This window comes from Cetorhinus maximus, chromosome 3 (assembly GCF_964194155.1).
Source record: "Cetorhinus maximus chromosome 3, sCetMax3.hap1.1, whole genome shotgun sequence".
NCBI classification, from domain to species: Eukaryota; Metazoa; Chordata; class Chondrichthyes; order Lamniformes; family Cetorhinidae; genus Cetorhinus; species Cetorhinus maximus.
The window spans coordinates 39213311-39234561 of NC_135881.1; the positions used below are offsets into that span (position 1 = coordinate 39213311).

The window sequence follows — 21251 nt, forward strand, 5'->3', positions numbered from 1 at the left end:
GTTGGAATGAAGCACGTGGAATGGGGGATACTAACCTCATTAATTTTTGACCTTTTACCTTTTGGCAGTAGCTGATGAGACTAATCTTGATTCCTTGGCTGAACAGATAACCACAGGTAAGGATTGTCAATAACAACCCAGTTGCTGTAGCAGCCTAAGTGATGTAGCAGGAACATTGTTACCATGACTACAGCAAACAGTCATTAAAATCCCTGAGTCGTGCATTGTGTATGTTTATCACCCTTGCTGCCTGCAGTATGAGTTAATTCACACATGCTGGTTTTCACTCATTTCAAATAAATCATAGCCAAGGGAAAAATAAGATTTCTTGAGAAACTATGAGGTATGTTATTGATTGTAAAAGTCAAGCGAATTTTTGGTCAGATATTTTTATGTGGTGATCATTTCCGTCAAACAGAAAACAAAGTTGCAAACTCAACTGCGGATTGGCAATTATAAATTGGGTAGATGAAATCATTAATGAGCATTATACTTGAGCTATGAGACTATTATTGAAAATGTATTAATTTGCTCATGTGTAGCTGGAGGTAAATTTATACAGGGTATAATGCTGGCAAAAGTTTGGCAGAGACATTGTTTACAGGTTTAGGCAGGGTTTCTGGTAAAGTTAAGGCAAAAAGGTGGGGGAAGTATTGAGGAAATTCATCTCCATTAATTAGAATAATTGGAGTAAAAGTGTTGAGGTCTTGCTCAATTCCAACTTTTTTTTTAGGTATAGCATTTATTTCTGAAGCAATCTATAATTTGGGTCCTATCAGGATGAGAATGAATAACAGCTGTTTTGAAATGCCCAGAATCTCCAGAATAATAGAGTTCCAAAGGAGGCTGTTCAGCCCATTGGGCCTGGGCTTTGCAAATGAAGTTTCTAAAGTTTTCCTCCATTTGACCTATATCCTTCAACATGCTTCTGTTATACTTAACTAGTCAATTTTCTTTGAAATAACAGTGTCTACCTGAATAGCTATTGTGGTGAAGCATTCCAAGTTCTGCTAACCCTCTCTTTATCAATTGATAATCCTTAGTCTCTGCTCCCTTGCTATCAATTGCCAGCAAGTGAAAATAATCTTTTCCTATTCAAACGTTCAAAAACGTTCATAATTTAAAATAAAGCTACTTTCTCCCTCATACTTTATTCCCAACGAAGGAGAAGTATGAGAACATGTTGATAGGATGAAATGTGGTAGGTTGAGAGGAGGCTTGTGTGGAGCGTATATATTCGGCATAGACTTATTGGGCTGCAAAATGCTATGTCGTTCCAGTCTTACCTGTCTCCACGCCACTGTAAGTCTTCTGAGGTTCTAATATCCTTCTTATAATGGGGTTCCCAGAGCTGCATGCAGAGGCCCAACTGGGGTGAACCAGTGCCTGATATACATTCAGTATAATTTCCGTTTTTGAATTCAGAATCCCAGTTCTTTTTTACGACTCCTTTTCCCCTGAACTCTCACCCTGAAATATCTATGTATCTGCCCTAGTGATCTCTGCTCCTATACCCCATTAAGTATCTTAAATGTAATACTTCGTATTTCTATGCTTTGCCGTACACCCGCTGTCGATCTGCCTACTCTGCTGACCTCAACATCCTTCATTCTTCCTCTGCTGCGATTCCCTTTAGCCTGGTATCAGCAACATTTTTCTGTGCTCGTGTCCAAATCCTGTATATAAACGAAACTAAAACAAAGAGATTCCAGCCCAGATCACATCAGAGCCACCGCAGTACCCATATTTAACCATTCCAAAAAAAAAGTTGCCCCTAAACCTATTACCAACATTTTCTCTCGTTTCAAGTTTTTTTCAGACATATTTTTGCTTTTTATGTCTTCCATTTGAATTACATGAACAGATACCACATTTCCAGCATAATGTTAGTTTTTCTGCCCTTTGGGAAAATGTTTGTTAGTTACGATTGAGAGACTGTATGGAATGATTGGTAGCAGGATTTGTTATTTGCCTCAGTTGTTGGGGTGGAGTGGAAGCAGAGTAGTAATTTTCCCGTGAAGTGCATCCCTCGATTTAAGAAAAATCCCAGATGAGGAAATATCAGTAGGCCCATGTAGTCACAGGCACATCTAGATATAAAGGTTTCAATGAGAGGCATTAGGTGAAATTGTTTAAATTTGAATAGTGTGAGAAGGGGGCAATCTAGCAGCTGCTAAAATTAACTGGGAAGCAAACACCATTTTCAGCCCCCCCCTGAAAACTCATCACCCTTGTACTCTGCCATCATAGCACCCAGCTGCATTTTGAACAGCCAAAATGTTGTTTGAAGCAAAATGTTTTTGCTCCAGCTACCTTGCTTGGCAGTTTTATCCAAACAATAGTTGCTCTTTAAGTAAAAATTTCTTCCTGATATCTGTTGCAAATTCACTTTTCACTAACATACATTTTTTACTTCTTTCAATTTCCAAGTTTGCAACTGACAAAAAACTCAGTATTGTGAACCCTGAGGAGGATATAGTGATGGAATTGAGAGGACATAAACAGGCTGGTGGAATGGGCAGACATGTAGCAGATGAAATTTAATGCAGAGATATAGAACCATAGAAAAGTTACAGCACAGAATGAGGCCACTCGGCCCATTTTGTCCATGCCAGCCCAAGGACACAGAGGTGCCCTTTCTAATCCCACCTTCCTGCACCCAGCCCATAGCCCTGCAGCTTACAGCACTTAAGGTGCAGATCCAGGTATTTTTTTAAAAGAGTTTAGAGTTTCTGCCTCTACCACCTACTCGGGCAGCGAATTCCAGACATCCACTACCCTCTGCATAAAAAAGTTCTTCCTCATGTTCCCCCCTACACCTTCTGCCACTTATCTTGAATCTATGTCCCCTGGTTCGAGAATTCTCCACCAAGGGAAACAATTTTATCCTGTCCACTCTATCTATTCCCTTCATAATTTTGTACACCTCAATCAAGTCACCTCTCAGCCTTCTTTGTTCTAAGGAAAATAACCCCAACCTATCCAATCTCTCCCCGTAGCTACACTTTTCTAACCCTGGCAACATTCTTGTAAACCTCCTTTGCACTCTCTCCAGAGCTATTACGTCCTTCCTGATATGGGATGGGATACATTCTGGAAAGAAGAACGAGGAGAGGCAATGTAAAATGATGCAATTTTAAGAGGGGCGCAGGACCAGATGGTTTTGTGTACATGTATACAAGTTGTTGAAGGTGGCATAGGGGTTGAGAATGCAGTTAATAAGGCATACTTTATAAATAGAGACATAGAATACAAAAGCAAGAAAGTTATAGTGAACATTTGTGAAACATTGATTTAATCTGAAATGTAGTTTTGTTTCCAATTCTGGGCACCACAGTTTAGGCAGGGTCTGAAAGCATTGGAGAGCACGCAGAAAAGATTAATGGGGATGGTTCCAGGATGACAAACGTGGATAAATTGGCGAAGCTAGGACTTCCTTAGAGAAGAGAAGGTTGAGAGGAGATTTGATGGAGGTGCTAAAAATCATAAGGGGTCTGGACTGAATCGATCAGGAGAAACTTCCCTTTGGAGGAAGGGTGGAAAAGCAGACTACACCGATTTAGGGTGACTGGCAAAAGAACTAAAGGTGTCATGAGGAAAAACCTTTTTTACAAAGCAATTGGGTAGGATCTGGAATGCACTCCTGAGTCTGGTGGAGGCAGATTCCGAAGCAAATAGGATAATTATCTGAAGAAAAAAGGTTTGCAGGGGTACAGGGACAAAGCTGGGGAGTGAGAATAGCTGAGTTGCTCTCGCAGAGGACCTGGCTATGACGGGAGCATGGCTCCTCCTGTGCTTAACTATTCTGATTCTGCCTTTCCTTGCTAACTTTGAAATAATATTGTTTTATGCTATATTTCTTATTTTAACATTTTATATACTTGATGAGATTTTCCCATTTGCTCTTTCTTTTCTTGATTGTAAAGCTTGCCATACTCTAACATATTGTCATGCCTTCCCCTTTACACACATGATCAGGGTTGCTCCTCTCTGAAAATTCTCTAATGCATGCATGCATTTGTCAGTGTCACATTGGTACAGAATTGGAAACCCATGTGTGGGCAAAGAAGAAAACAGTTAAGGAGTGGGCCTCATTGAAGTATATAAAACATGAAAATGACATATAAGATCAACCTAGAAAATTGTTTGAAACTGAAACAGGAAAGTAGGACAATAGCATTTGAATATAAAGTATTGAAAAGTAAACCTAAAACAGATGCTTGGAAGAATCGTTTTAAATCTTTAGAGTGGTTAATATTTGGATTAATCTGTCATGAATGTTACTAAATTAGATCATAACCCCTAGAGCTTTGTGCTTTGCCACTCTAGCTGCATATCTCTGCATTCTGTGTAGCTTTTCAGCTGTTTCACTGGGTTACCTAGAAATTCATAATGATAGCCCACCCTACTTGCAGATCTCTTTCTAAGGCCGATTTTCAAAACCATTCTGTGTAGGTGTATGGCAGATTTTTTTGATCTAATGTGTAATATTTACATTTATGTTATTAAGTTCAGTTGTTATTTGTCTGATCTAAATCCTTCTGCAAATCTTCTAAGTCCGATATCTCCGCTGCTGCTGTCTATTTTAGTGTCCTCAGCAAACTTTACATGTTTGTATTCACTTTTGATATCCTAGTCATTAATGCACATTCGAAACAACAGAGTTGCAACTATCAACTCTTGTGGGACTCCACTCAATACCTCCTCCCCGCCCAAATCTAATTACATTTCTCTTGCATGTTCTGTTTTGACACACAGTAACATTTCTGATCGCCATGTATAAGTTGCAGCTCAGTCTCTCTCCCGAGGCTGAAGGACACTTCTGTGTTGGAAAATAAATCAAGTTTGGAAGAAAACTAGAATACTCAAAAAAAATTATGGGTTTTTCTGCTTCCACAGTATTGACTTTGATTTAACCTGACTTAAACAAAGTTTGAAGAGGAAATCTTAGTAAAGCACATTACCAGTGGTTTCACTAGGTATCGTTTGACTCTAACTAGGCAACTGTTATTCACCATTGCACATTGCCGACAGCTTTCTTAAATCCTGCTGTACAAAGACAAGTTTTAATTTTCTAGTTTAAATGTGACAGGTGCAACTGTCTGCTCACCTTTACTCATTAATGATCTTGTCAACACCAAACTGGTTTCACGTTCAGAGTAAGCCAAGCAGTGATCTTTGTGAGTAAGACTGTTCTGAATAGCACGACCACTGATAATGTGATCGCTGTAGTGAGAATTGCATAATGGACGGAAGAAAAATGACTAAAATGAAAGGGTGAATATTTTAAAGGCAGTGGGGACAATGCATTTTTATTCAACACAGGTTTTATAAAAGGCACAGGAAGATTTATAGTACCACTTAGAAGCTTTTATGTGGTCACTCTAGTATTTAAACCTGTATCAGTGTTACTGACATTCAGTGACATCATTTTAAAATAGGCTTCAGTGAAACCACATTTAACATCATCAGCTATCTGAAAAAAATCATTCATTTCTATTTTATTATTTATTTATGTAAAGTACTTAAAATCGTTCATATATAATCTTACATTGCAAAACATCTAGCTCTTTCTAAAGTGGTACAGCTGAAGCAAGTGCAGGAATCTTCCATTAGTTGCATTTGTTAATAAGGAAGCTTCCATCTCGAGTTGTTCAGGAGCCTGAGATCTCGGTGTGCAAAATTGTCTGTTGCTAAGAAACTCACACGATCCTAAATCAGCAATAAATTGAAAAGATTACATCCTTGAAAGGCTGAGTGTACAGATTCTTTTGTTTTAAAAAAAATATATCCTGGCCTCCTCCCTTCAGATATTTGAACTTGGATGGCCAGAGGTTAAAAGCCATGGCCTTAACCACTAAGCCACCTGTGTCCTCCAAAATAAATATTTGATTTTAAAATTCAGTTACAGAAGAAGGGTGAAACATATGTATTAGCAATTTGTTCAGTATTTTCATGTAAAAATAGTGTTTTGCATAATCCACTGTGAGAAATTCTCATGGCAGGACATTTATTTTTTTTAAATTAAACCATCATTGACATTCTCTAATACAAGTATTGAGATGCAGCAATGTAAATTCGATGCACATCTGTTAATAAAATTATACTTGCGAGTCAAATACTCAGTTTTAAGGACTTATTTCTAGTATTTAAATTGCCAGTCTTTCAAAATAACTCCTGACAGGTTTTGTTTATTTTTTTAGTGATTGAATTTTGTTTTACTTACATTTCAACAAAATGTTAAAGAGCAAACTCAGTGGCACTTGAACATGGTTCATTTAACATTTCATGAAAACAAATCCAGGTGTCATGGCCACACTAGATTGGCTGTCACATTGCTGCATGGTTTTATATAGTGGGTTTGTTCTGTGACACATTGAGGATAAAATGAGGCAGTAGGTGAGATCTACTGTCTTCAAATGCAATGAGTAGTAAGGATTGAAATGGTGGGGGGGCGGGGTGGCGGGTCTGCTTAGATCGTTCTAAATGCAGTCAACGATGGTGTCTTTTTTTTTTAAGCTAGCTAGGTTTAGATCTGGCCAACTGCATGAGAAGAGTTGTTTGCATAGAATTGTGGTTTATCCCTAAGTTTCAAAAATATATACTAGTTGTGGAATTTCCTAACATCTGTTGTGCACGTGACGCCAGAAGCCCGAACTACCATTGTCTACCACAGGCAAGACCTGCAGACTAGAAACAATCAGTTTCCATGATTTGTTGACGCTGTGTAAAATGAAACATTTTTTTTTCCTTGCACAGTAAGATGATGTACGTTGTTAAAATAAGAAAGCTTAGAGTTTTGCTGCTACACAACAGCATTATTTAAGTACTGATCGGTGGCTTCATAATGTAACAGTTAAGCATTTGATAAATGATTTTAATCTTCAAGACTTGTGCGGGCCATGAGCATGAAGCAGCCAGGCAAAGTTTAAGCTTTTGTGCAAATTGACTGTTTTTCCTTCAATAGATTTTTATCTTATTTGCAAACAAAAGCCTCCAATCTAATGTGACGTGACTTAAACTCTAAATTCAAACCATTCCTCTGAAATCTTGGCGTTTGGGTTCTTTATGTTTGTATTTTTGAAGGCAGAGACTCTTTATTTTGTCCTCATCCTGTTTCATGGATTGAGATCCAATAACTGCTCATTCCTGGAGTCCACCGATTCAAAGAAATGTGGCAGGTCTGTGCCATGTGTGCATGGTCACAAGGAACTAAACTGAGATCGCAAGCTCAGTTGTGTGCTAGTGAGGGAACTGGCTTTGAGACATTACTAAGTTCTTTGCGAGGGGATGGAAATGATTTGAATAACTTAAAGGTGTTCAAGTGACCTGATCGCTGAGCCCTGCCACTGGTAATGACTGTTTCTTGACTGAGATTAATTCACCTTCCTCACACTGAGAGATTTAGTAATACCTCCCCAATATCATCACTCCTCACTGTTTGCACTAAAAATATTGATTAGAAAAATAAAACCCTCACCAGTTACCAGACATAAGAGAACTTTACCTCTTGTTTAGACTGGACTAAACCTCAGATTTTCTAGATCAATTTTAAAACGAGTACTTTGTTCATATCTTCCAAGTTCCATGTGCACTCAGCCAAAATAGTAGCACTATGTTTTCAAGGATTTTAGAGTTGCAAAATACTTTAAAGCTGACGAGGGAGCATTGGAACAGTCAAGTCTAGAGGTGACAAAACATGGATGAGGGTTTCACCAGCAGATGCTCTGAAGGAAGAGTGGAGACAGGTGTTGTTAAGAGCGATCTTAAAGGCGAAGAAGGAGACAACTTACGAACATGCGAATTAGGAGCAGGTGTGGGTCATTCTACCCCATGAGCCTGTTTTGCCATTCAATAAAATTCGTAGCTGATCTGATTGGGGCCTCAATGTCACAATCCTGCCTCCTCCTCCTCCTCCTTAGATTCTTGACTAACAAGAAATTCAATCTACCTCTGCTTTTAACATATTCAATGACCCTGCCTCCACCATTTTGTGGAAGGGAGTTCCACAGACTCATGACCCTCTGAGAGAAAAAAATTCTCATCTCTATCATAAATGGGAGACCCTTATTTTTAAACTGTGCCCCCTAGTTCTGGCCTCTCCCACAGGGGGAAGCATCCTTTCCGCATCCATTCTGTCAAGTCCCTTCAGGACCTTATATGTTTCAATAAGATCACCTCTCATTCTCCTCAACTCCAATGGATACAGGCCCAACCTGTCCAATCTTTCCTCATAAGAGAACCCCCCTCATCCCAGGAATCAGCATTTGAGAGAACCTTCTCAGAACTGCTTCTAATGTAATTATGTCCTTTAAGGAAACCAAAACTGTACAGATGTGATCTCACCAATGCCCTGTACAACTGCAGCAAAATGTCCCTACTTTTATATCCCATTGCCCATGCAATCAATGACAACATTCCATTTGCCTTCCTAATCACTTGATGAACCTACATACTAACAATTTGTGATTCATGTAGCAGGGACACCAGATCTCTCTCTACCTCAGTGTTTTGCAACGAGTTTAGAAGAATGAGAGGTGATCTTATTGAAACATGTAAGATCGTGAGGGAATTTGATGGGGTAGATACCAGGAGGATGTTTCCACTTGTGCAAGAGACTAGAACCAGGGGATACAGTATAAGAACAAGATGTTTAAGATGGAGATGAGAAGAAATTTTTCTCTCAAAGGGTCATTAGTATGTGGAATTCTCTTCCCCAGAAAGCAGTGGAGGCTGGGTCATTGAATTTATTTGAAGACGGAGTTAGACAGGTTTTTAATAGCTAAGGGAGTCAAGGGTTATTGGGGGGCTAGGGGCAGACGGTAAAGTGGAGTTGAGACAACAATCAGATCAGATGTGATCTTATTGAATGACGGGGCAGGGTCAACCAGCTGAATGGCCCACTCTGGCTCCTGCTCCTAAGGCCTATGTTTTTCCTATGACAGATGTTTCCAGCTTTCTGTTCCCTCCTTTCTTGAATAGAGGAGCTACATTCGCTATTTTCCAATCTAATGAGACTGTTCCAGAATCTAGGGAATTTTGGAAAAGTAAAACCAATGCATCTACTATCTCAGCAGCCACTTCTTTTAAGACCCAAGGATGAAGTCCATCGGGACCTTGTGATTTGTCAGCCTTTAGTTCTAATAATTTTCTCAGTACTCTTTCTCTGGTGATTGTAATAAGTTCCTCCCTCCCTTTCACCCCATGAATCACAATTATTTCTGGAATGTTATTTTTATTTTCTACGGTGAAGACAGATACAAAATATCTGTTCAATTCATCAGCCATTTCCTTATTTTACATGATTAATTCCCCAACTCACTCTCTAGAGGACCAATGCTCACTTTACTTACTCTTTTCCTTTTTTTAAATACTTGTAGAAATTCTTACTGTCTGTTTCTATATTTCTAGCTAGCTTTCTCTCGCACTTTAATTTCTTCCTCTTTATTATTCTTTTAGTCATCTTTTGCTTTTTTTATATTCTGTCCAATCTTCAAACCTGACACTAATCTTTGCGGAATTGTACGCTTTTTAAAAAGTTTGATACTATATTTAACTTCCTTAGTTAGCCACAAATGGTGCATTCATCTCCTGGAGCCTTTCTTTCTCACTGGAATGTATTTTTGCTAAGTGTTATGAAAAATCTCCTTAAATGTCTGGCGCTGCATCCCTTAACCTAATTTCCCAGGACAGAATTTTACACCAGCATCATTCTACAGTCCCGCCAAAGTCACTGGACGTTTGAATGGCTCATCGCATTTTATAGCCCTGCCCCCGCCAAAACGGAGCTGATAAGTTCCGCCCCAGTTTACTTTAGTCAGCTCTGTTTTCTTGCCCTCATAATTGCCCTTATTTAAGTTTAAAACATGAGTATTAGACCCACTCTTCTCTCCCTCAAACTGAATGCGAAATTCAATCATGTTCTGATCACTGCTACCAAGGGGTAGAATGGTACTATGAGGTAATTAATTAATTCTGCCTCATTGCACATTACCAGATCTAGAATAGCCTGCTCTCTGGTTGGCTGTAGAACATGCTGCTCTTCAGAAACTGTCCCAAAAACACTTCATGGACCTATCTTATCTGATTTGTCTAATCTATATGGAGGTTAAAATCACCCATGATTATTACCATACCTTTGTCACAAGCCCCCGTTATTTCTTCCTGTATACCCCATCCTACAGTGTGGTTACTGTGAGGGGGGCCTATAAACTACTCCTACCAGAGACTTCCTATCTCTGTACTAATGCCATTCATAATTAACAGAGCTACCCCTCCACCTTTTCCTAGCTTCCTGTCCTTCTGAAATGTCATGTGCCCTTGACATTCAGGTCCCGGTCATTGTCATCTTGCAGCTGTGTCTCTGTAATGGCTATCAGGTCGTACATATTTTTTTTAAATTTGCACTCTCAATTCGTCTATTTTGTTATGAATGCTAACAGGCATTTAAATAGCCTTTAGTTCTGTCCTTTTACTATTTTCACAACCTCTAACCTTATCTGCTGGCTCACTCTTAAGTTTGTATGCTCTGTCCCTTCCTGCCACACCCTGATTATCATTTCCCTTATTGTTACCTTGCCTTGTCTTCTCTCTTTAATTTATCACATCTTTCTCACATTTGATCCCTCATCCCCACTATTTAATTTGGGGGAATGTATAGCGTTGGCCTCCTAACCTAAAGAAGTACATACTTGCCCTGGAAGGAGGGCAACAAAGGTTCCTGGGATGAAGGGATTGTCCTTTGAGGAGAAATTGAGTAGACGAGACCTATATTCTCAGGAGTTTAGAAGAATTAGAGATGATCTTTTTGAAACATATAAAATTTTTAAGGGCACTTGGCAGGGTAGTTGTTGAGGAAATGTAGAACATAGGGTCAGAATCTCAGAATAAGAGGTTGGCTATTTAAGGCTGTGATGAGAAATTTCTGCAATCCACGGTTTCTGAACCTTTGGAATTCTCTACCCCAGAGAGATGTTATGAATATTCAAGGCAGAGGTCGCTAGGTTTTTGGATACTAAGGGAATTAAGAAATATGGGAAAAATGCAGGAAGTTGGGAGTTGATGTGGAAGATCAGCCATAATCTTATTGACTGGCGGAGAAGGCTTGAAGAGCCAAATGGCCTACTCTTGCTTCTATTTCTCCAGTTCAGCTGCATTTGGGCTAAGGTGGGACATTGTTCAGAAGGTGGAAGTAGGCAGACTTTATGATGAAGAGGATTATGGAGTCAGAAGATAGGCAAAATATTGCAAGAAATAAGAGAGACAAGAATCAAGTTAAAATACATCTATTCTATTTTTGGCGCATATGGTGAATGATGTAGTAACTGGGATGCACATAATAAGAAGAAAGGTTATCAGGGTCTGAGATTACAATTTGAGTATGCACATCAAGCAAAAGGAGGAGGCCAGTTGGCCTGTGGCAATTTTGGAAGCCTCTTAGATGTATGTGACATAAATTTGAAGCATGAAATGAAGAAACGAATTGTGTCAGGGTTTTATGTAACAACAACTGTATTTTCCTGTGCATCAGGCAGAAATACTCAGTTTACTGCCACTTTTTTTGCCATTCTGTAGTCCCTCATAGTAATAGATTAGTTTTAACTACAAAGTGCCAGATTAGAAATATGCATTATGTCCAAAATCTGCACCCTCGGTCGAGACTGAGATACTGCCAGATTTTGGATTTAGGCAGCTTTGTGTCCAGAGAATAAGGGGACCAGGCAGGTTTTAAAGCACTGCAGTGGACTCGGGTTCTGTGTGCACACAACTCACATTGATTTTATTCCATCCTCTGGGATCAGCCCAAGATTGATTGTCACTATGCAATCAAAGGATTTAACTGAATATCAAAAAAGTCGAGTTTTCGGACAGCCAGATTTTGGATGTCCAACTTGTACTTGAATTGTTGACAGTTTCTTCATAAAAGCATGTAGAAAGTGCTAAAGCTGCAGTCTGAGTTGTAATCTCAAACCTTGTTAATCTTTCTTCCGATCAAGTTCATCGAAGTTACTCTGGCATTCATCATGTGCGGCAGAAATAGAACAGATGTATTTTAAGTCTAAAACTGTGTTTATCCACCATCTTTGGGGATCCAGAAAGCAGTATTCTGTTGTACCACACCATAGCCCCTGTCTATGACCACCCAACTGCAGCATTATCCAGCTTATTTATGTAATCCATCATTGCTTTTACTGTATGCTGGGAGTATAAGATCATAACCCAAATGACTGTCCCTGTAGAATACTGTGACAAGTATAAACATGTTCTTGCACTTGGAGTTCATGTTCCTGGGAAACTGTAGTTTCTGAGCTCCTTTTAATGTGTACTTGGACTTTTGGAAAGCTGGTGCCATTTAACTGAGACCAGACTTTAATTAGGTAACAATTAATGGTTCAATTAGCCAATGGACAGATATTTCAATCAGTATCCAAACACTGGTGTAATGTCAAAGGTTGGCTTTAGCCTACTTTTCAGCATTTTAATTTATATCTTGAGTGGTAAATGTCAAACCAGCTTTTTAAAGAAATCAAAACAAGCACTCCAGTCCCAGCATTGCTTTATTGTTTATCTATGAACAGCAGTGGTGCAGCACTGCTGACCTGTCACATTCAGTGACTGTGCTAAAATGCTCCCATCATTCTTCAAAGCAATAAATCTGTAGCCGTCCACAAATGAATACTGTGAACATTATCTGAATTATGTGTGAGCATCCCTGAGGAATTGCATGCCAGAGATGAATAATCAAATATCCAGACTTGGTCCTCAGCTACCAAAGCAAACTTAATTAACAACTTTGTATCTTGACCTCCAAGGCTCCTCGACCAGGGATGTTGGTCCTTCATTAGGACTGAAGAAATCAAGCTCGTTAGAAAGTCTGCAGACAGCAGTTGCTGAAGTAACTTTGAATAGTGACATTCCTTTCCATCGCCCACGACCGCGAATCATCCGAGGGCGGGGTTGCAACGAAAGTTTCCGGGCTGCCATTGACAAGTCGTACGACAAACCTGCAGAAGAAGATGATGATGATGAAGGGATGGAGACATGTACGTAATGTAATTGACTACAATAATTTATTCTGGTTGCAGACCCATCAGAATGAAGCTAATTGTGGAAATGCTATGATTATTGGTGCTTAGTTACATACTCAAATGGATTTTTTTTTAACTCTTCAACTTCAATGTGGGAGAAAAGGATTTTGAGTGAGCTTAGTTGTTAACTTAATCATCGTAACCTAGTGTAGATTGTACAATTTTATTTATAATCCACATATTAAATGTTTTGCTGAAGAGTTACTGAGGCCAATTTTGAATTGCTGGCTCCCTGTTCCTCACTTGTAAAGTGAGCAGCTGGTTTTTCTGCATGGATGCTGCCTGACCTCTGAGTTTTTCCAGCAATTTTTGTTTTTATTTATAATTGTAAATCTGAAGTGGGAGCAAGGGGGTGCATTTTTCAGGCAGGTTTGCAATTGGGCAAGCAGAACACCACTTTATTTCCAATGGGAGGCTGCTTACAAATGCAAATCTGGGTTTTTTGCAGGCCTTGTTTTCTCATACAAATGCTTGTGCCACTTGCCCTTCACCCATTTGTAGCAGATATTGAACAGCCTAACTGTTCAAGAAAAGGCAAAAATTGGGAAAAGCTTCTTTGTCACAGAGAGTAGTTAGAACGTGGAGCTTGCTACCACATGCAGTAGTTGAGGCTGATAGCATAGATGCATTCAAGGTGAAGCCAGATAAGTACATGAGGGAGAAAATAATTGAAGCTAATGCCGATATGGCAAGATTAAGTGGAGTGAGAAGAGGCTCATGTGGAAAATAAACATCAACATAGACCAGTTGGGCAGAATGGCCTGTTTCTGTAAATAATATATAATTTGTGTGCAGCCAGGAGGAGTAGGATGAAGAAGCCTGCAGCTGGTTAATGCCATTCAAATGAAGCCACAGCTGAAAATAGTTTCAGATTCTCTTCGTTGGCTTCCAGCAAGGAAAATGGACCATCCACCGATTTCATAACTGTTCCAAACAAGCATCAAAAGTAACCCTCACTGTCTCTGATTGAGTGGGTTCAGTTTGACATTATGCTAAGCACAGTCTTCTAGCAAAAATGTTTATCTTGTTGTTTTCTGGAGGAGGGTTCTTCCTTTGACTTTGCAATTTTAATGTGCATGTTGGAAGCTCCACTTAAAAGCCATTTGCAGAAAGGTTCATTCTAATTATTTGTGATGAAATTGAATGTGATTAAGCAAATTGGTTATGTTTATATCAAATTAATACATGTATTCCTTTCACTGAAGGCACACTTTGGTGATAGTAATCATCATGTCTGGAGTACATCTTGATGTCACTTTATACCCTGGCAGTGAAGTACTTCGCCCTCCCTGGATTGTGGCCAGTTGGAAATGGTTTTAAAAGTGGAACAAAATCATATTAGGTGGTTAGCCATAACATTCAGAGAAAGGCACTGTGATATTGTTGCGCTGATATTGTCAGTTTTAACTTGGTTATTAGCCAATCATAAATGTAGAGTGTCACACGATGTAATTTGACCCTTGCAGTGTGTTTTTGATGTCTTGAGGGATAAACAGAAAGGTATTAAGAGAAGTTTGTTGATGGTTGGGGCACAAAGAGTATAACTTCCTCTTTCAATTCTCAAGTGTGGATTAAATGCTTTCTATGGATATCACCACCTGTCAGTTAGTTGTGCAAAATGGACTTTTTTGAAGACTTGCTGTGCAATGGCTTCTGAGTAGGTAGCAAGACAGTTGTGTAAATTTTAAAAACATTTCCTTAGCACAATCCTATTCCCTGACTTGAACTTTGTCCTCCATCTAAATTTAATGGAATAAACTAAATTCTATGAGCTAAATGCAAAAATAGAATTTTTGTTGTGCTTAGTTTTCATTTTGGAAAACACTTGAAATCTAGCATGGTTTGAGGTGAAAAGGCATATGTTTCAGTCAGCAGTTACTGCACTCTTAAGCATGTGCCAAACTTTCACAAGGTGATATATCTAAATAATGATTTAGAGAAATAGCGCCTCCAAAAATCCAGTTCAAAGGATAAACAGTCGTTAAAATCAATGTGTCAAAATACAAACTTTGAATTTTTTAAAAAGCCAAGGAAGAACCAGCAAAATATAACCCTTTCAATGAGCACCAGTTCATTTCTTAATCCAGTCCCCTTGAATACAGACAATGCCATTATTCTATTTGAGAATCAATGCTTCATTCTTTATATTGGCAATGACAGCAGTTGTAGTTACCAGCAAAATTATCGGGATCAAAGTAAGAGAAGTGTTTGCCCTTGTACATATCAAGAGCCCCAGGAGAGTTGAGATTACAATTTTTCACTTGTTACTTGAGAGCAAATCGTTAGGATCTAGAAACATTAGTGGGATTCTGAATCATTAGGTTCTCATTTCAGATGTTCCAAAATATGTATTAGCTGAAGTTTAAATGTTGCCGTCAACAGTTTGCACTGTTTGTAGCCTAAGTTATGAGAGGCGTGCGTTTGTTTTGATGTTCGTAAGAACCTCAGTAAAAATGCTGCTAACACATGAATTTCACTTAGCACGGAATAAATTTGTGATTAAATTGCCAGCGGTTTTATTCTTAAACCAGTGAGGAATTCGGTAACAGTTTGATTGTGCCCCACCAATTGATACAGTTCACGTAGATAATGAGGCTTTTTTATGTCCATTTGATTTATTCCACTCGAAGATATTCCTTTAACATTGTAATAGTTCTGAAGCAGAGCAAAGCACAATTAAGCCTGCACTGCTTCAGTGTGCCTTTGATAGATTTACCAGCTTTTTACAATTTCCCCATTTAAAAAAAAATTAGTTTCAGTATCATGAGTTTCAAAACCTCTGAGTTTTTAAGTTCCTGCAATCCCTAAAACAGTGGTGGCTTGAATTGATTGCTTCTCCCTCCAAATAACAAATCAAAGCTTTGTATGAATTTGTGAAATGAAACCCAGTGTCGTATTGGGTGGAGTTGCCTAAATTATGATCTTGACCTGGTGCTGCAGTTCTCATTTAAACTGACAGCGTGCAAACTACAGGGCCTCACTGCATTTTTTCAGAAAGAAAGGACACATTGCACTCCACAAAATGGGCAACCAAAAGGTTGGTCAAAGAGGACTTTAGGGAAGGAGTCCCTGAGACCAGGACCTAAGAGCTGAAGACTTGTGTTTTCAGTGGTATGGTGAAAAGATACACAATGTGAATTCCGGTGATGCATGTGTAGGGTGGGTAGAGATAGAGGCTGAAAGAAGGCATTGAAATACTGTGGGATGAGATAATTGTGGGGTTTAAGGAGGAGGACAAAGACTTTACATTTGTAGATGGAGAGCCAATGTAGGTCAGTGAGAACTAGACTGATGGGTAAGTGGGACTTTAGTGAGGTATGTGCAGCAGAATTTTGGATAAATTGGAGGTTATGACCAATGGATGGCCAGTAGGGACAGTCTTAAAGTAATTCAAGTGACCAGGAAAGGCACAATGAATTGATCCCTGACTAAAAGTAAGACTAAAAGAAAACAAGGCAGTTCAGCCCATCCAGTTTGGTCTTATCAGTGAAGTCACTTTCAGAACCCAGTCTGACTTTTTTTCAATGCAACCCAAATACAATTTTGTCTGCTCCTTGGTAAATCTGAAATTGATCTTGTTCCCTTTTGAATGCTTCAGTGAGTTAGTATTTACTGCTTTTGCTGGCAATCTATCCCAGCCTTTAATGATTGAGCATGTTAAAGTGATTCTTTATACTATGTTTACCTTGTAGTTTTATCTTTTTATATCACAGTCATATTTGCTGGTGGTGGTATAATAGCATTACACCAAAAGATTATTCATCTAATCTACTCCTGTGATTTTTAAAAGCTTTGATTGTGCCCCTCCCTTGAATGAGAGTAGAGCGCTCCTCCAATTTTGGCCACTTGCATATAATTTTATCGCCCCACCATTGCTGGCTTTGCTGTCAATGGCTGAGGCCCTAAGCTCTGAAATTTGCTTTCAAGACCTCTCCGCCTCTTGCCTCCTTTAAGATGCTCGTTAAAACTTACCTCTGACCAAGCTTTTAGCCACTGTTCATATATCACTTTAGTGTCAAATTTTGTTTGTCAGTGTTCTGCTGAAGCACCTTGGGACGTTTTACTATGTTAAGTGTACTATACATACAAATCCAAGTTATTGTTGTATAGGAGTTAGCTTCCTTGGCCTCCCTTTATAATTAAAAACATATATTGCTTTTGCTATGTTAATTGCCCTTTACCGATTTTACATTGCACTAAGACCCATGACAGTAGCAGCTCTTGACATGTGGGCCTTGCATAGTTAACTGAGTGGTGAAAGTAAACTAGTTGGGATTAGTTCAGGTTGGTACCTGGGAAGAAGCAATGAAAATCGATCGTTCTGGCAGTTAGCATTAGCAAGGCCAGCAAACATATTTTCAGGTAGCAACTAATTGAGCATCACTCATGCTTTGGGAGCCACTGCCATTAGCATCCACCTTATTGCAATATAAAAGCAACTCATCAGAGTCTTTTCCCCCACTTCTGTGTTTTTGTTAACTGAAGTAATGTGGTGAAATAATGAGTTTTTCAAAATCCACTGTCAGAAAATCACATTGAGGCTGTACAGCAGGCTGTTAGGAAATTACAACTTTAGGGTAGAAAAAGAAAAAAAACTTACACTTTTCTATCATATTATATAGCAAGATCCAACAAACAGTAAGTGTTTTATGGTGCAGTATGAGACATAAGTGTTGGTCAGGACTCCAGGAGACCTCCCTGCTTCTGTTCAGTTAGAACTATGGGATCTTCACCTGACCTCCAGCAGACTTGACAGATCGGGCCTCAGTTTAATAGTTAATCTGGCAGACCTCCATCTGAATGCTACACTAAAACTTCAGTTCAGATAGACTATGGTGCATGGAGCTTGAACTCACAGCCTTCTGACACAGCTGATAATACTACCAACTGAGCTATCCTTGGAGGCAGGAGCAACAGAGTCAACCAAACAATAAATTCGTGTGTTCGACTCTTTTGCTGAATTAGCTGATCTCAGCAGGGGGTTGGTGTTGGCTCAAAGAGAATTTAAATAAGGCTTGGTTATTATGCAGCGGAACCACCTGCAAAGTGCACCTGTGGACAAGTGCAACCTTGGGCACAACTAGGACATTCCTCAATGTTAATTAACCTGCTAACACCACTGTTTACATCTGCACCTAAAGACTGGAAGAGAGTGAGCAATTACCTATGGCAGAGCCCTAAAAAAAGAAGAGAAAATAGGACGATTTGCCGAAAAAAATGCTAAGTTGGACAACAACCACACAACATTGTCAGTGTAATTGACGTGGTGTCACTAATCAGTATCGACAATCTGAAGATTAAGCTTGGTGCCAAGAGGAAAATCTAAACTGTTATTTCCAGCTCCAAGGGATGGTTTCTGGAGCCAATAGTTGTCTGAGTGAATGTAGCTTCAAAGTTTTGCCAAATACATTGTCCAGCTGGAATTACCACTTTTTTTTCTCCTAGATTTGTTCAAAATTCAGGTTTGAACATTCCATGCCAGTAATAAATTTGTTTTTCACTCACAGTGGAAGAAGACACAGAGGAGAGCTCCAGGTCAGGCAGAGAGTCCGTATCAACTGCTAGCGATCAGCCATCGCTGCCTGGTGGACATCCGTCAAGCACAATGGAGAAACAGGTCAATGGTTCCAGAGGCAAAGAGGAGAGAAAGAAAGATAAGATTGGGAAAGAGAGAGAAAAGAAGAAAGACAAAGACAAAGAGAAGGAGAAAGAGAAGAATAAAGCCAAGAAAGGGATGTTGAAGGGTCTTGGTGACATGTTCAGGTAAATGCATTTTTTTGCAGTTATTAATATAGCAATGTGGATCAATGCTTTTACAGCAACCATTTTAACTGGAATATTAAGGAACTCAAGTAATTACATAAGGCTTAACACTGTACAAAGTGTGGAGAAATACAAGTACAATTGGCTACTCTGCTGCAATGGCATCATTTAGTGTTACACTGTGGTTGGGCATTTTTTGGGAGTGGGAGAGGGAAGCTGATTAACTAATATATTAAATTATTGCCCAGTTAAAAATATATGGTCAGCTTTGTCTGATGTCCAGCAGTGAGAGCTGAGCTTTGCAAATGAGCTTAGCTATAATGCAATTCATGATTTTGTGAAGTGTGCAACCTGACTGACTTGTATTCCTCTCTCTCTCTATGTGTGTATATATATATATATATATAGAGAGAGAGAGCGAGATACGTTTTTACATGTGATCACCTACAACACATCTATGAGGTAAGAAATTACAAATGTAACCAATGTCGCATTCAAAATCTCCACAATGCATTTACCATGGTCTGTAAGCCGCTCTGCAATTTATAAAACAGATGCCAGTTTTTCGAGAACTTCAGTTTTGAAACACAATATTTTGGGGGGGGGGGTGGGGTGCTGATTTAGATTATGAATGCCATTTGTTAGAAGTGGCAAGTGGATTTAGATTAATTCTCTGAGTTCGTCAGGACAGCAATGCATACATGTGATAAGTCCCAGTGCTTCATAAGATTTACATTTCTCAGATGTAGAAATTCTGGATGACTACCTTATGTTTACCATGGGAGAATTGTTGCTTGTGGTTTGTCATTTATTGGAACAGATATAAGCAATGCATCCCCAGTGACAGGGGTTATGTTAAAACTATACAATTAATGATTTTTATCGATGTATATTGAAAATTATTTCAGGCTTTCTATTGCCTTTGCAAAATGTAAAGTTCCCTCTTTCTTCAAACACTTGATGTTTCAACAGCATCCCTCCAATCCAAAGAATTGTGCTGTGAGCTGGTTTATTTAGGCACATAATGACTTTTTTCAAAAAAAATATAATTTCTCAAGATGGCTTCCAATGGCAGAATTGCTGTAACAGATACTTTTCATTTAGATCCTGTGTTCTGCTAAGGGACTCTTTGTATAGCGATTGAACCTGACAGCTTCTATATGTGCACCTACATAATGTGCTGAAGTAAGTCTTCGTTCCTCAATTAAAATTGCAAGTTTTTGTAGTCGAATCTTCATTAAGTCATGGTATAAGTAGTTAAATCCCAGTAGAGGAAGCATGTTATAGTGCTCCCACTTTAGCTCAGAATCATTATTGTGAGCCTCCCAGATGGATTTGCTGGAAGACATGAGAGTATAAACTTTAGAAATGATTATGCTGTTATTTTGCCATTATGATGAATTTTCAGGAAGGCATGGAATGAAGCAAGCCCAGGGGGATTGAAATTAATTGCAACCAAAAAGAAAAGCTGTATTAGGCATTTTAAAAACATTGCCAGAACACCTGTACTTTCCCCATTATTTTCAGAAGACAAGTGATTGAAGTCCTCAAATGAGATACTGTGAGCACATTAAAGCTTTTATAGCCTGATCTTTTCAGTGGCCAAAGGCAGTGATCAATTATCACAACATACGTATTGCCACAAACTAGCTGCACTTGGTTCAAACTAAGATTTGGGATAGAGGCTAGATTTCAATCTTTGATCTGACAGAAGATCAAATATTGTTTGTTCCTTCACCTGTCTCACTCCCAATGCATAGCCTACAAATACTGGGTTGATGATAATGGTTGGTGGCTCCAATTCAGCAAGGGAAGACTGCCCAAATTCCCTTTAAAGAGACAGCCCACTAGCTGACCTAGCAGCTGTACACCACCTAGGCTCTGAATCTTCCCCAGAGCAGGATTTCCAGTTGAGAGCCACACTAAAGCACTGAGGCATTGAAAGTTAAAGCAAATATTCAGCTTTTTTTCCCTGTTTACTCAACTTGGGGGGTGCAGTTGCAAAGAAAGTAATGAATTGTTATGCTTTGCATGCAAGAGAAAAGTCCAATTGTTTTGTCAATGAGATTTTCTTTAGAATTATAAAATATCCTTGTCCTACTCTGTGATAGTTACTCCTGATGAGATTTTACTGCACCTGGTTATATTGGAGTATTCCCCTGAAATATCTTGTTGTGCGTGCATGGCACTTTTGATGCACACTGGGGGTACGGCCTGTTCACTGCCTGTAACTGATCAGGACTTAAAAGTTGCCCCTCACTAGCACTCTTGCCTTGTTACAGCGAGCTTTCACTTTGTAGTTGCATTCCTGAAAAGTGTAACTTGAAATGAAACAATGGTGAACAAATCAGATTTTCCCATTATAACCAATGTAAAAGTGATAGTTCAGTTATGTAGGAC

The 21251-nt window shown here is 39.1% G+C and overlaps 1 protein-coding gene across 7 annotated transcripts in view; it reads left to right on the forward strand.

Moving 5' to 3' along the window:
* pard3aa (par-3 family cell polarity regulator alpha, a) overlaps positions 1 to 21251 on the forward strand; it is an 815271-nt gene that overhangs the window by 609273 nt on the left and 184747 nt on the right. For 4 of the 7 annotated variants that reach the window (XM_078537538.1, XM_078537552.1, XM_078537556.1 and 1 more), the window contains exons 18-20: positions 69 to 116; positions 12813 to 13043; positions 18596 to 18851. In XM_078537538.1, coding sequence (XP_078393664.1) covers positions 69 to 116; positions 12813 to 13043; positions 18596 to 18851 — 535 coding nt within the window. Of the gene's footprint in view, positions 1 to 68; positions 117 to 12812; positions 13044 to 18595; positions 18852 to 19955; positions 20019 to 21251 lie in introns of those variants that run through there. The other 3 variants (XM_078537568.1, XM_078537545.1, XM_078537549.1) reach the window with 3 other exon arrangements.